General features: G+C 34.4%; 2 protein-coding genes across 2 annotated transcripts; both read left to right on the forward strand.

Annotated features, from left to right (window-relative positions):
* Positions 1-755: 755 nt before the first annotated feature.
* On the forward strand, positions 756-12,360 carry LOC112525770 (probable sugar phosphate/phosphate translocator At1g06470). The gene is made up of 13 exons (XM_025136032.1): positions 756-855; positions 1,023-1,714; positions 1,809-1,978; positions 3,673-3,758; positions 3,909-3,958; positions 6,151-6,218; positions 6,645-6,745; positions 6,902-6,914; positions 7,331-7,515; positions 8,090-8,176; positions 9,335-9,429; positions 11,507-11,664; positions 12,052-12,360. The coding sequence occupies exons 2-12, from the start codon at positions 1,224-1,226 to the stop codon at positions 11,625-11,627; spliced, it is 1,467 nt and encodes a 488-aa protein (XP_024991800.1). The 5' UTR covers positions 756-855; positions 1,023-1,223; the 3' UTR covers positions 11,628-11,664; positions 12,052-12,360.
* Positions 12,361-12,800: 440 nt separating this feature from the next.
* Positions 12,801-13,935, forward strand: LOC112524369 (epidermis-specific secreted glycoprotein EP1-like). Its single transcript, XM_025134154.1, has one exon. The coding sequence runs from the start codon at positions 12,801-12,803 to the stop codon at positions 13,782-13,784; it is 984 nt and encodes a 327-aa protein (XP_024989922.1). The 3' UTR covers positions 13,785-13,935.
* The last annotated feature ends 2,911 nt before the right edge of the window (positions 13,936-16,846 follow it).

Raw genomic sequence — 16,846 nt, forward strand, 5'->3', positions numbered from 1 at the left:
TAAAAAGTTATATTATTAAATAAAAAAATAAATCACTTTGTTATTAAATCTAAATTAAATTATAATAAAAAATTGGATTAAAGAAGTTATACAAAGAAAACGAATAATATCGATTTATTTATTTTTTTCAAAATTTTATGCTATCTTCAAATTTATATCTCATTCAAAAAAAAAAAGATTACCGCTTTCACAAACCATATGAAATCGTATTATATTGATAGAGACAAATAATAAACACTAAACATTGAAATGAAGATTTATCTCGCTACATTGCATGAGTACCCTTATAGTGTGTGTATATATATATATATATATAGTATATTTTAAATGCAACCATGTCCATTTGTACAACTAATGCAACCCAGTAAATTGAGATATTTATGGAAATGACGAAAGTTCATTTATTATGATTTGAATATTTATGAAAGAGGACTAAAGTTCATTAATTATGATTAATATTTTATATTAGAAAACAATCAAAACTTTTATAAAATCATATATTAATCAAATTAAATGTAAATTTATGGTTTAAGGGGACTTTGATTGGAAACGATGGTTAAAGTATGGACTATTAATGCATGTTTCCTTTTTAGAGGGACTATATCAGATGATTGATATATGCGTAAGGACGATTTTTTGTAAACCACTTCAATTTTAAATCTGTATGGACCGAAATGCATATTGTGCGATACTTTAAGGGTCACTTGTGTTATTTTATGATAAAATATTATTACAGATCTCTCTCTGTCTCCTCCGACAGTTGAAGATCTACACATTTTGAACCTAAATAAATTCCATCGGTGCTTGAATTCTTCGGCATTATAGCAACTCTGTTCCATCATTTTACTTACCAAGGTATGCTTTCAATTAGATTCTATCATGTTTTAGCTGCTTGAACGAATATCTCTAGATTTTGTGCGTTTTCAATGCAACTATAAAGTAGGTGATTTATTCTGAGTTTTAATGTTTGTTGTATATGCAAGTTATGAATTTTGTAGTTCTTGTTAATTTGATCATAGCAGGTAGTGTTTACGGAACTCTGATCAGTTGGACTCGTGGGATCGATTTGGATTCAGCTCAATTTTATGACTTAGGTCTACATTGATACTACATAGAGCCAATCTTACTGGGGAGGCTCTATCCATGTGGTAGTTCTTTTTGGTGATATCGATCAATCATGGGAATTGGGGTTTAAATGGCTCTGACCACAATTCGGGAACAAAATGGTAGAGAGTGATTTAAACACAGGAAAAACTGCTAATAATGAAAGACTTGGTTTCCAAAGGGATCCTTCGTTCTCTGGATGGTGTGACAAAGATGGTATATACAGTCCAATTGGTCTACAAGAGGATGATACTGTGAATACATCTGAACAGGACGATAATTTTGAATTGCCAGTGCTTCAAGAAGTTGGGTTAAGGAGTGAGCATCAAGCGGGTGGTAAAGGCCAACATAGTCAGTCTCAGTTGCATGGCAGTGACAAGACGGACATGGTATCTACTCCTAGCCCCAGAAGAGGAAATAAAAATGAGAATCATGCTTCTTTTGATATTGAATATGCTTATGATAGAGAGCTAGATTCCCCAAATACCAATTTTGCTTACAAACATGAAGCTGTTCGATCAAGCTCCAATAGTCCCTTTGCCATTTCTGATATACTCAAGACATTGTTTTTCATACTTATGTGGTACATTTTCAGTACATCATTGACCTTGTAAGTCTCCTCTTCTTCTTTTAGATTGCAAGCTGGTTTGGTATATCTTCCATCTTGAGCTGCAGTTTTAGAACAAGTTTCTTAATGGTGATAGGTATAATAAGACTCTACTGGGAGATGATATGGGAAGATTCCCTGCTCCCTTATTGATGAATACAGTTCATTTTACAATGCAAGCTGTTCTATCTAGGGGCATCACATACTTTTGGTCTCAAAGATCTGAACCTACCATAGCTATGTCGTGGAAGGACTACTTTATGAGAGGTAAGCTAGTAGAATTTTGTCCTCTACTAGTTTTTAGAATCAAAAGCTGCTAAAGAGTCATCACAAAGAAAATACATTCATTAGTGTTGATACCATATGTGTAATATTCTTGCACATTTGAGTTTTCATTTTGTTTCTAAGAGTTTCATTTGTCCTTTGTTTTCTGTTTTAATATGATTACAAACATATACGATATGTTCTTGGTGCTATTTTGTAGCAAGCTATTGAAATGACGAGATATCTTTTCATATTTTAGTTATCTAACTAGTGTTTGTAATCTATGCCTTCAGGAAGATTCTCTCCATAGGTCGTTCTATAATCTCCAGAGTTATTCTATGTACCGATTCTTGACCCTTTCAGATTGAGAAAGTGAATTGTGATTAGTGCCAATACTACTTACGCAAGATGCATCTCGCATTTTTTCCGGTGAAAAGCATTTCTTTCTGTACTTAGGAGTCAAAATCTATCAATCATGGGATTATTAAGATGTGGATTTTTCCCTTTATGTCGTGCCAGCAAAGGTCCTTAGATCATTGTTCCCTATGAACTTATGATCCGCCAGAATCTTGGTTCCCTAGATGAGTTGGAATGGTGTAAGTGGAAGAACAAGAGCCAATTTTGTATTGGTTTGAATTGTTTTATAGTATATTTTGTTTTACAATATTTAGGACTGTCATATTTTACCTAGTTTTAGAACTGAGGCCATTTACATAGAATAACAATCCCTCTTTAACATATATTTTTCTTCTATAAGTGCTGAGAAATTCCATATGAATGCTATTACAATGAAGTAAAGGGCATGTATTTTTTTCAAACAAGTAGCGAATATGATAGCTGATTTATTTCTTCAAAACTGATTTCATGGAAGTTCTGTAGGTTCTAGAAAAATCAATTATGAATTATATTGTAATTAAATTATAATTTATAAACATAATATAAATAGAACACGTTAGATTAACCAATTATTAGTTTATCACACAACTACTTAAAATGAAATAGCAAAACATGGTCATTCGTTTGATTTGAGTTTCTTCACCTGTTGTGGCTAGCGTTATATAATTTATTGACATAATGTAAGAAGACATGACGTGAACAGTTATTACACATCCACTTAGAAGGAAATGTGACACAATCATTCATTTGATTCAAGTTTCTTCACCTATTGTGAAGGATAATTGTAATACRGTATCATGAGATAGCCATAACGAGAGTAGTGGCTGCTGTGTCCTGGTTGCAGGATTTAAAACAACCTGCCATGCTAGTCTGTTCCTTGATGGATCCTGGAGACAGGCATGTAATGAGGTGTATTACATACTTAGCTCTTAGTTTGTTGTTGTCAAATTAGCTCATATATGAGATCGCTGCTGGTTGTTTCTATGCTGACCTAAAGTAAATTTTTGGGCCAAATTTGACACTATCTGTTACAACCTTTGGTATATTTTGAGTGTCGCTTAGTTTTCTTGGCACTGTTTGAGAGAAGTCAAAATTATCACTTGTTACACTATACCCTTCAACATTATATCCTTTGTTCAACTACCTTTGTCTAATAAGCGTAGTATAATTCTGCATTTCTCTTCTGTCCTTTTATGGCGTAATGTTGTATGTAAGTATTAGCTCTAGTTCATCCTACATGTTGCTATTTTTTATTAACTTTTCTAATAACTAATGCTACAGATGGACTTTACCTTTCACAGTTGTACCCATGTCTCTTGCGACAGCACTGGATGTCAACTTGAGCAACGCATCCCTTGTTTTTATATCTGTTTCATTTGCCACCATGGTTAGTCATCTTTACTATTCATATTGTGTTGAAATATCGGGTAGTTGTGTGAAACAAAATCAACTCCAACACTGTTTTTATCTTGAATATTGATGCCATTGCAGAAGCTGGAATGGTTTTATTAATTTCAAATATTTTTCTTGTTTGCAGTGCAAGTCTGCATCTCCTATATTTCTCTTAATATTTGCTTTTGCATTCAGGTATTTTTTATTTTCTACTGCTTTTTGATTGGCTGCTTTAATGAGTGTCATCTATACAACTGTTTTTTTGCAGTTATCTTTTACCTCTCACTCCACAATAATGATTTATGGTTTAGCGAGTGAGATGCCCATCATATTAGTTTGACACTTAAACTGAAGCCTTTATTTCCTAAACTTGTGCAATACACAAACCAATGTTATGAAAAAAAAACTTGCCTGTTCGTTTACCTCAATCAAATTATGAACTTAATCGCTGTTACTGGCATAGTAAAACGAGCTTCGCATTTGAACTACATTACACTACCTGTATGATGATAAAAAATATTTTGACCAAAAAGACTAAAATCATCCATATCAATCTTTAACTTGAAAAGCACCACTTCGAAATCTCTGATATCAGAATCATTAACCGAGGGATTCCACTTCTAGATACTATTATACCTGCATCCTTATGAATGCTACGTCGATCTTCTCCCATGAACACTGACTTTCTAGTTTCTACTTACATAATGCCCAAGTCAATCGGGGGAAGGAAAAGTGCATGCCCAAATGTGAATTATGAGGGCACTTTTAAATAATATAATGGCCAAGTCAATTGTCTTAAGATACAATGGCGCCTGCTTGGATGGGCTTTACAGCGAATTTAAGTGTGCGAGTATGATTAGAATGTGTCATACATAGGACAGTGTTATAGAAAGGTTATACCTTTCCATCCCAAAATAAATGCTACATTTGACTAGAAACATAATTTAATGAAATGCTTTACTATAGAGTATAATCAAATATCTATAGAACAGTCCTCAATAGTGACAAGAATAGAGGCATACAGGGGATCAAGATGAACACTTATCAAATATTATCTTTATGATTATTAATGGCAAATAAGGATTGGGACTTGCCAAACTTTTGAATGCTTCATTTATTTTAAGACATTGAAAAAAGGAAATTGTTACATCTATCATGGGTTTTTTAGTGCATATGATCTCGATATGTAGTTAAAATTCAAATCAATCATAAAGAAAAAGCAGTCACAAGGACTAGAGAAGGAATCCAATAATGCAGCCTAATCTTCTATGTAATTTGTGCTAGTCTCTTCTTCATGAACCATTATGAAGCATCATTTCAATGTCAAATGCTGATTTGTTTATTGTTTTTTAAGAGCTAACAATGTCCATATATTTGACATTTCAGTCAATTAGAGATTGGGGAGCCATTGTGTTCAATAGAACCCTAACTGCACATAGTTTAATCATCCGCACGTGATTCTCTTCCCAATATCATAGGTCATCTCATACATAGGGACCAATTTGAACTTGATCTGTTTCTGTTTATTACACTCTTCACGTGATCTGTTTCAGTTCGTTCAGCCATTCAGTTTAGTCTTATTCTATTCCTTTTACACTCTTCACCTGATCCATTTCTGTTTCTATTGCAAATGATCTTGTCTATTAGCGTGCAATCTCCCTTCGACTAATTCTGTACTTATCCCATCTTTAGTATTTTTAAATTTGACCATATCTAAGAGAACTTGTTATGTGATGGATTTATTAGGCCGTACATGTCAGATCTGCGATAACTATTTTTTTGGCAAAAGGAAAATTCTGTTGATTTGAATCTCATAAAGATCCATAACATTACACTTGCAGGTGGAACGATGTCTTTCAAATCCATGAAAACATCGAAAGCAACTTCGCTTGGCACAAGAAAAATGATCTAGTCCTTCAACAGGAAAAACAATATAGGAACCAAACCAAATGAAACCTACTAGAACCAATGAGAAACTATAACAAACCTACAGAGATTGTCGCCAAACTATTGAAGCATATGAAAACCAACTAACCTGAGCATTGAATTTGAACCAACTTGAGCACCAACTCTCTTGAGATCTTGCTTAGTCCTAAAACAACTTCCCCATATCTGTAGTAGCTAGCTAGGTATCATGGTTTGATACAGTTGTACAGCTCGACAGTTTCGTACTATACATAATGGTTGTGTTTAATATAGACCCCCCCTCGGAAAAAAAAGAAAAAAAGACTTCAATCATGATTGGGAAGGGGTTTACTTTTCTATGAATTGCAAAAACTATGATTACATAATTTGGTTCCTCTTCTTCTTAAGCTGATTATAAATGCTGCGATATCATGCAACACAATAACCTAGCTTTGGCAACTAATATCAACTTTACTGTGTAGGTTGGAGACTCCGAGTGTCAAACTTTTAGGCATTATTTTGATAATATCTTTTGGCATTTTATTAACAGGTATCATCCATTACACATAAATTATTTGATTTTGTAGAATAGATACAACATCACAGGTTATGTGCTGCATTTGGCATCAAAATGATCCAATTTTCTATTTCACTTTGCTCGATGATGGAATCCCTAATGAATACTTGACATGGTCCCTGTTAGCTAATAATATAAATTTGCGGCTTCACTTCCTAGTTAGATTATACATAGTCTCTTAAGATAGTACTTGATTGTGTATATATCCATGTACAGCTCTTCAAAAAATTCAGTTGCCTTTTTGTGTAGGGACGAATAATTCGGAAGTTGAATGCAGATACCTCATACCTGATTAATATTATATGCTTGTTATGTCGATTCCACATGTGGATTTTTTTGAATGCCTGTATACTTCTAATAATCTATCATCCGTCCTGACATCCATCATCACTATTGCAGTTGCAAAAGAGACTGCATTTGAATTTTGGGGTTTCATATTTGTCATGCTTGCTGCTGTAATGTCGGGTTTCCGTTGGAGCATGACTCAGATCCTTCTTCAGGTATTGCATATGTTCAATTCCAATTATGGTTTTTGCAATGATCAAGTTTCTGACTTATAAATCATCAGTTGTTTTTCATTTGTACTTACTTCATGTTTTATCTTTCTTGGGTTGGAAAAACCAACTGTTCAATGCTGATACCTATCGAGTGTACAGAAAGAAGTCTATGGTAAGCACCTCCCTTGCTATTAAGTTTCCGGTGTTGGTATTGTAAAATCTACACTTACATAGTTGAGCACATTATAAATCACATTCAACATTCAGGATTGTCTTCAATTTCAAATTGCAATTCACAAGGCTTGGTCTGAAGTATTTTGTTGGTAGACGTACAATTTGTTGGCAAGTGGGTCTTTTTATATATTAGTAGAGTTTGTTAACCTTCCTGCTTCCTTGTTGGAATAATCCTTTGTGTTAGAGCTTCATATAAACCAACATTTTCCACACCAAGAACTGTGAATCTATGATTCCTTTTGCAAGGTTACTTCTTGTCTGCATAATTGCGTTTTTATGGTTTTATGTCCCCGAAAGGCTTTGTAGAACACCACACCAGCCTTACTTTTATTGTTTGTTGTATCGCCGGACCAGGTTTGAAAAATCCTCTGAAGCTAATGAGCTATGTAGCTCCAGTAATGGCCGTGGCAACAGCTTTGTTCTCGCTCATTATGGATCCCTGGGATGAATTCAGAAAGAGTAGTTATTTCGATAGCTCATGGCATATAACCCGGAGTGGCCTCCTGATGCTTTTGGGAGGAACTCTCGCATTTTTTATGGTAAGGTTCTTCATTTAGCAAAATGTGGTTGTCACTCTGGTTTAAAAAATGGTTTTTCCTTTTCAGTTGGACAACAGTTAAGATCCGTATACACTTACACACGTTCTCTTTCTCTTTATGACTAGATATGTCCTGAAAAACAGTTTGTATTGATATCCAAGTGCTTAACTTAAATATTGGCAATAATTATTTTCTTTGCATGTCTGGAAAAGAGTTTGTATGTACGTAGCTAGAAGAGTTTATTAATATTGAATAAATTAACTCAATGACTAATAGGAGATTTAGGATAGTTAATGAATCTTATCCTCCACTGTTATTTCAAGTGCTTATTTTATCAAGAAAAAGGAAAAAAGAAAAACAATACAAGTACAGTGTGATTATTGTTTGCTCCAGTGGCTGATTTCATGAGGAAACATTACATCTTTCACCTTTCTTTTCTCTTCTGCGTCTTTTCACCTCTCTTTTGTTGCTGTAAATCTTGTATCCATTGGACCATTAGTGTTGTATATATATAACATGATAAATGTGAGATACTCAACTTCTTGAGGAATTGCGCCTGCCTTATTTCTTGCAGGTGTTGACAGAGTACATTCTTGTTTCAGTAACAAGTGCAGTAACAGTGACTATTGCTGGAGTTGTGAAGGAAGCTGTCACAATACTGGTATGGCACCATCTTTAAGTCATGAACAACTAGTATCACTGTTTAATTAAATATTCGGAAATGTTTACATCCAGAAAATCTAATTAGAAACCTTAAATATGCTGCAATACAAAATGAGAACATCTGAATCAATATGAATTACCAAACCAAACATTTGAATCAATATAAATTGTGACTGAATAATTTTGGTACAAAAGTGAGAGTTTAATGTGGTACCAAGCCGAGTAATTCCTGGATATTTAAATAGTGAAATGCTTTCACAAACATTAATAGTAGTTATAGGCATTTCTCAATTGATTCAAGTTCATGTAGTAGTGGTATAAAGGGATTTGGATATGACACTCCACTTTCAGCAATATAAATAAGAATAATCTGTCATGACGAGGTGAACACAAGATCCATCAAAGTTTTGAACATCCATTTGCAAGCCCACTGGTTTGTCACTGTTTTACGAACATAACATGTTTTAAAATCCTTAAAGCTTGCTAACGTGAAAGAAATAAAGACAAACATCTATAGATCATTATGATTTAGTGACGGTACTTAAACTTTGGTAATATCTGATTATCTGTTTTGTTAGCATGGTTTGTCTGATTTAAAAGCGAATGGATTTCCAAAGTTTGCTGGTTCAGCATCTATCATCATTGGCCGCAGGCCCATAGTTCACTGTATCATTTAACCTTCACTATCTTCTTGTTTTTAGTTAACCAACTCTTCACTGATTGATTCTCTTCACCGTCTAAAAGGGCTCGACTTACATATATGTTCTTCTTCTGCATTTCAATGTCACATCCATTGTAGTTAATTTTGAGTTCCCATTAGAGCCACTTGATGAGATCTCTGTTAAAAAAAGAACTCATGTGATTACAGAAGCCATTGCAAGAGAGAAGGCTCAAGGGTACATATATATTTATTTTGATCTTGCAACAATCAGCCATAATGTGCCCAAGAACCTTATGGCGATGATGGTTTTTGAGAACAATGATTGTTTTAAGTGTTTCCATCCCTGATTTCCAAAAACCTAAGCAAATTAAATATCAACTGTATTTAATCATCAAATTTAATGTGCATTGGCAGTCAACTTATCCAAATATCAAGGAAGTTAATGATGTATGTTCTCTTCTCTTATTCTGCTACTAATTTTATTTTTATTTTCAGGTAGCTGTATTTTACTTTCATGATGAATTTACATGGCTGAAAGGAGTTGGTCTTTTCACAATCATATTTGGTGTGAGTCTATTCAACTGGTACAAGTAAGTTATCAGGCCTTGCTTTTCACTCACCTCTTGGTTTATCATCTGGGAAGACTTCATTTTTAAATTAATTTTTTTGCCATCGTAATTAAGTACCTCGATCATGGGTTCGATTAAGCAGCCCCTTGGAGAGGTCATTGGAAAAAGTCCCTTCAAAAACTGGGTGCACATATACATCCTTGTCTAACCTTGGCGAGGACCCTCGGCGCATTGGTGTCACTCCTTTCTCTTAGTTATTAGAAGAACTTGCAATAACACAGAAAACCAGATAGGAATTGTAATTTGAAGCCAAAACAAACCAAACTAGCCCAGTATATCCCACACGGTGGGTTCTGGCTGTGGGATGTACAAAGAGTTGATCTCTACTTCAAATAGTAGAGTGGTTGTTTCCGAGTTGACCTAGGATTTCAAAGAAGTGTGAGGAAAAGAATTTAGACCTGAAAGTTTCAGAAAAGTGGTTAAAAGTGAAGATCTTGATACCAAAAAGGAGGATACGACAATTCTTGAAAAGAAAGGCTAAATGAAAATAAGCAACAAAAGAAATATAGACGTAGGTACGAACATAGCAAATGTTTGAAAAACTACACCCCTAGGATAACTTAGGACCCTAACCTATTTGTCGGCGCACTATTCCTCCCCTCCTACCCTCTATCTCTCCAACTTTGTCACTCAAGTATGCTAGCTACGGGTACCCATCCCTAGTCCACTACTTGAAGATCATGTTCCCAGAAGTGTCTAAGGCCGTCATATCACTTGGAGGATTTCATAATACCCAACGTTAAGGTGCTCCGGTTAAGTGGTATGTGAGTTTGCCATGCCATTCTTATAACTCTAGATTAGTAAATTATCACTTAAGTAATATTGAATGTCTTGTTTAACCAAAATTAAAATGTTCATCCTATGCAGTTAATTGCACGCTTTAGCGGTTAGTGGTGGTACACAATATAGGCATATAGCGGTGCATTATAGCGGCCACAATTACTGCTTAGCATCGCATTTTGAACCCCAAATAGCGGCCACAATTACCGAATTTTCTTTTGGAGCTGTTTTGGAACTTTTTTGTTAAATTTAAACGGGTTTCTATTTTGGGTGGCTTCTGTTTTGTGTGGGCTATTTAGACTCTTAGTTGCCCTATCAACAAAAGCAACGGTTATCAGTCCCATGGTTCCATAGTCCAAACCTTTGTCATCAATTCCAAAGTCCAAAATGATTCCATAGTCGTGTTTGATTCCACAATCCCGTTCTGCTTTTATTGATTCCTTCTACTGTTCATCTTCGATTGCTTCTACTTTTGAGAACACAACTTACTATCAGGCCCTAATCGTTGGAATTTTGGACTTTGGAATTGCACGACACTTTTCTGAATGGTTTCTGACTTTGTTGTTTAACCATATAAGTCTAGCTTGGTTATTGTTTTGTTGTTTGTGCATTAAGTATTTATTTTTATAGGCATATTATATAAAAATATATATATATATATATATATTCATATTTATTTTATGAACATAATTTTTTACCACCGCGATAACCACAATTTCAAATCACAGTCCCGCCCACATTTCTGCAATCAACCGCATTAACTGCTTAGTGTTCATCAAAGATTTATGTCATATTTACTCTATCCCATTGAAATCACAACATTTAACTCAAAAACTTGCTTAACATAACTGTTTAGATCACACTATCAGTTAATTGTCTAAAATGCCCTTCAATAATGGCCAAATGGGGGAATCATGAGGATCAAAAACACTACCATAAAGTTTTTGTAATGATGACATTGCAAATAGTAATATCTTGAAAATTTTGTCACAAAAGGAAAAATTGCAATTGTCATTGGATATCCACATATGGAAATCGTTCCAATTTCTTTGGGACAGATTGGCTAGCACTTCTGAACTGAGTTTAAGAGCCTAAATGAAGAACATATAACATAGTTTTCTCTATCTACATTACCTTTTAATCTTAACTAGACTAACTCTGTGGACCTTTATGTGGAGTCCTTGTAATGTTCATACGTAATAATATTTCTCATGCCTATATGTTTCTTATTCTGATGTTCGTTTTGATCATACATCAGGTACCAAAAGTTACAAAATAGAATAGTAAGCGAAGATGACACAGCAGAATCTGGTGTCCCCGCAAAATATGTTATTCTCGAGGATACGGAGGACATGGATGATGAGGAAAGTAGTCCCTGATTGCTGGTTCATCATACTGTTACATGCTCCATTACAAGTAAGATTTCTATCCTGGATAAAAATTAATGAGCTATGGGGACCGAATAAAATAACTGATCTTAACAACACTTCATTTCATTTTATTATCCCAAGATTATAAGGTAAATAAGAATTCCAAGCTTATTTAGGGTGAGAACACTAGCAAAATTTTTAAAGTTTCATCTGCTTCAAGATTTACTATAGCAGTGGGTCCCATCACTCGTGAACTTATGACAACCTGTACAGCCTCTCTACTCCTCGCGGTAGAGGAATGATATCCTCTACCTACGTTCTATCCCTAGACCCTACTCTTGTGGGATTTACTGGTTTCGTTTGGTCTGTTTTTGGATATCATGCCCATAGTTTGTGACCATAAATTTTGATGAATCTGCTGGCAACTGTGCAGATGGAAATATAATCTTGCAGCTGTTATTTACCAACTCTACTTGTCAAAAGGAGCTTTTGATGATTAGCACAAATGGTTCTCGTTCTCTTGTTCAAAGCTCGTTATGATTTGCAAATGTACCCATAACGAAAATGCGGGAAAGGACTGGTAATACGAGTACGAACCCTAAATCAGTAATAGCCATTTTGCTTCTCTAGATCCTATGCATATTCCGGGGTTCATTCTCTAGTTTCGTTGTTGGTGAATAAGTATCTACTTACAAACATACCCTTGTTGTTTTTGGTGTAAATGCCCCTGCATGGTGAGTGGGCATGATATAAAACACAAATATAATTGAATTCATAGCAACATTTCAATATACATTTTTGTTGAAGGCTTGAAGCATATAATATTTATATGGAGTATAACTCGTACACACATTGATTTTAAGAAATATTGGGTTATCGGATACTGCTAAACCAGTGGTCTTTGATTCGATATCCGTTTTCAAGGTTAGAGAGGGGTTTTCTATGAACTAGAAACTAGTCAAAGATTTCTTGCATGTTGACGTAGGATGAGTATTTGTTTATGGATTAAACACTAGAAAACCGTATACATGTGATTACAGGCTTGCATTACATTTTGCAAAATGGTGTCCAAGAAACGAACGGTGGGCGAAATCATTTGACCAACTTCACTATTTCAACACGTTTGAGTGTCAGACAACTTCAAATTAGTCGACTCTTTTAGTGTTTAAACCTTATAAATAGATGTACAACGGCATATTGAGCTATTCAATCTGTTCATCAGCCATGAAACCATCACTCATTTCTGGTCTTTTACTTGCTTTCGTTCTTCTTGYATCTCACTACTCGGTGGCCGCCCATCGGTTCGACTACCCYACCGCCAAACTCTCTACAACATGGACCAATGCCAAGTCCGCTCCCCACTCTGTGAGCTTCACTGATGGCTCAACGGTCCGAGCCATCCTCCTTAGAGGATCCTATGGACCCAGATTCGCCTGTGGCTTCTACTGCAATGGAACCTGCACCTCCTACGTTTTTGCCATCTTCATCGTGCAAACCAATAGTGCGTCTGGTATTGTTGCACCCGCAATCGGGTTCCCTCAAGTTGTCTGGTCAGCCAACCGAGACCATCCTGTCAAGCTTGGAGCAACTCTTAATCTCACTCCCGCTGGAGAATTAGTCCTCCGCGATGCTGACGGTAGCCGTGTTTGGTCTACCAAAACCGCCGGGAAATCAGTTGCCGGCATGAGCATAACCGATAAAGGAAACCTGGTGTTATTCAATGCCAAAAACACTATCGTTTGGGACTCTTTCAATTACCCGACGGACAGTTTGGTCCCTGGCCAGAAACTGTTCCAAGGACAGAAGCTGATCGCTAGTGTTTCGCCGACTCGTTGGTCGAAAGGTTCGTATTCTCTTCAAGTCACTAATCAAGGTTTGTTCGCTTATATTGAATCCAAACCACGTCGAGTCTATTACCGATACTTGATCAACGGCCCCGATCGAAGTAAAGARAGAAGTTACATTAGGTTCKCGAACGGAAGTTTGGCTYTGTTCGTTCATTCTGCGGAGCCAAGTCGTCCTGATGGTTCGATTCGAGTACCTCGAGCATCATCAGCTCAGTACATGAAACTTATGTCCGATGGGCATCTGAAGGTGTGGGAATGGCAGCAGTCAGGGTGGAGAGTGGTGGCTGATTTGTTCGGAGYTCCTCGCCGGAGCCCGTAATGGGAACTGAATCCGGTGATTGATCATTACAKCTAATCGGAATAAAAAAATTGTTGCTTTGTGTAGAATAAATGGATGATTGATTGCCATATATTGGTAACAATTTGTTGTATACGTATGTTTCTACTGAATAAACGTCTAAATATATTGCAACGTACTGAAAAGAAACAAAAAATCAAAGTTATAAATGAGGTCAAACCTCAAGCTCKTACGAGTTATAGTGAGACCCATGACGTTTTTAAGGCGTGTCCTAATGCGACATATGTATACGTATATGTATGTGTACATATTCGTGTATGTTAGTTTTGAATAATCTCGTGGAACAATTTGAATTCATACAAAGTCGTAAAACTAAAAGAATGAAAGAAGAACCATTTACATCAAATATATTATTAAACTTATACGTACGAAAATGATATTAAGAGTGGAAAATCAGGATTAAATCTTTGAAGTTGGCACTCACTGCTATACTTTCTTTTAATGTTTATCCCTACACGTTATATGTTTAAAAAAAGGTAAAAAAGCATGTCTTACCGGATAACGTGACATAACGTGCTACAACAGAAACCAAGCCTTAGAGTGGAGCGACGTGGGTCAACGTGATGGTAAGCGAAACCTCGATATCACAACAAGTTATAGTGAGTTAATTAGAGCTTCTCCGATGGAGATTCTCATAAGAACCCACTTTTGTATTTTTTCTTGTCAAGTCATTTCCAACTCACCAATGTAATAATCTACATAAAACTCTACGATGATAGTTATTATAAGAATCCATTTTATGGCTCCCACATATAATATATTAAATAAATGTATACATATTAATTATTATATTGGATATAAAAGTCAAGAAAATATATTAAAAAACTAGCAAATTTTCAGTGCACACCGATTTGAAGGTAAGATCGTACAAGAATTCAAAGAAGGTGAACTTCTTATAAGAACTTTCCACAATGTTGGTTCTTGTAAAAAACTAGACTTTTTGTTAATAATAACAACCTTAGTTGGAGATGCTCTTATAACAATGCTAAGGCGAAGGCCAGCTCGAGCTTAGCTCAACCTTGTAGTCATGGTCCAGTTGTTCAGAACCCACATTCTCAATTTGTACTCATTGGTTTAAACAGTCATTTATTGGTAAGTGTGATAATGACTGGTAATTTTATCCAGTAAAAAACATATCAAACGTTAAAATCATACCTAATAAGTCAGAGAGAAGACTCTTATTGTTACCAGAACAATCTATTTTGATGTCGAAAAATATTAACTGATAAAAAAATGAGGGTGAAGAACTGAAGATTATTTCAATAAAACTAATCAGTTTAAGCCCTAAAGGTGACAAAAGAAAAACCTCCATGGTTGGTGAGTGGCAGATGGTTTAAGAGGAGAAGGATGATACTTATAGATTGATAATGTTCAGTTTACCACCCTGAGGTTTGAGTAGTTGATGGTTATGCACCCTGGGTTTTTTTATTGTCTTCATGCCAAGTCCTCCGTATCACATCAATAAGAACAAATAACAGTAAACTTTTAATAAAACAACTGGATAACGTGAGATTATTAATATATAGTCAAATTATAAATAATTACATAATATTAAAATAAAAATACAAATTTATAAAATAAGATTAAAAAAATATCTCATTTTGAACCACAAATAGCGGCCACAATTACCTAATTTTCTTTTGGAGATGTTTTGGAACTTTTTTGTTAAATTTAAACGGGTTTCTATTTTGGGTGGGCTTCTGTTTTGTGTGGGCTATTTAGACTCTTAGCTGCCCTATCAACAACATCAACAGTTATCGGTCCCATGGTTCCATAGTCCAAACCTTTTGTCATCAATTCCAAAGTCCAAAATGATTCCATAGTCGTGTTCGATTGTGCTTTTATTGATTCCTTCTACTGTTCATCTTCGATTGCTTCTACTTTTGAACACTAACACTTACTATCAGGCCCTAATCGTTGAAATTTTGGACTTTGGAATTGCACGACACTTTTCTTAATGGTTTATGACTTTATTGTTTAACCATTTAAGTCTAGCTTGGGTATTGTTTTGTTGTTTGTGCATTAAGTATTTATTTTTATAGGCATAATATATATATATGAGCGTTCAAATAAAAACCACCCAATTTGTATAAATCGTGAAAACCACATTCAACCAATCATAATTTTTCATTTTGTTCATTTTTTTGTAATTATGAGAGGTTGATTAACCATTTTTATTTTGGAGGGTGTTAATCATGTATATTATCATCTTCATTATTTTAATTTTAGAGAAATATATGAAACAATTTCATTAAAATTTATATGGAACAATTTTATAACCATATATGAAACAAATTCATCAAAAAATGTATTATATGAAACAATTTCACAAGATTAAATAATTTCATGAAAAAATTTAATAAGATTAAACAACGAAATCGACGTATGAGGGTGGTTTGTATGGTTTGTACAAATGATGATGATTTTCATTTGATCGCTCCTCTCTCTCTCTCTCTCTCTCTCTCTCTCTCTATATATATATATATATATATATATATATATATATATATAGTAGAAAGGTACTCGCACAATGCAGCGAGATACATTTTGATTTTAATATTTTATTTTATTCTTTATCTCAGTCCATGTTATAATATGGTTTTATGTGATTTTAAGAAAACGATGATATTTTTAATTTTGAATAAAATATAAGTTTGAAGATATCATAAAAATTTGATAAAAATATATCGATATTAGTATCAAATTAACTATTTAAAATTTCCTCATTTTTTTGTGTAATTTTTTAACTCAATTTTTTTATAATTTAATTTAGGTAAAATAACGAAATAATTTATATTTGGTTTAATAATATAATGTTTTTATAAAGATAATAATTATTTATTTTTTTAGAATTCGATAATTATTCTAATTATATTTTAGATTTTTTATATTTTAAAATGAGATGTTATTCTCTATTTGATTATGTTTATCCGCAGTTAGTTATACGGATTCAAACATCAAGCTTTAATAAGTTGTACTTATACATAATTTACTTGTAATCTTGAATTTTAAGTAATATGCAT

The sequence above is a fragment of the Cynara cardunculus genome, assembly GCF_001531365.2.
Source record: "Cynara cardunculus var. scolymus isolate 2C chromosome LG 13, CcrdV1, whole genome shotgun sequence".
Lineage (NCBI taxonomy): Eukaryota > Viridiplantae > Streptophyta > Magnoliopsida > Asterales > Asteraceae > Cynara > Cynara cardunculus.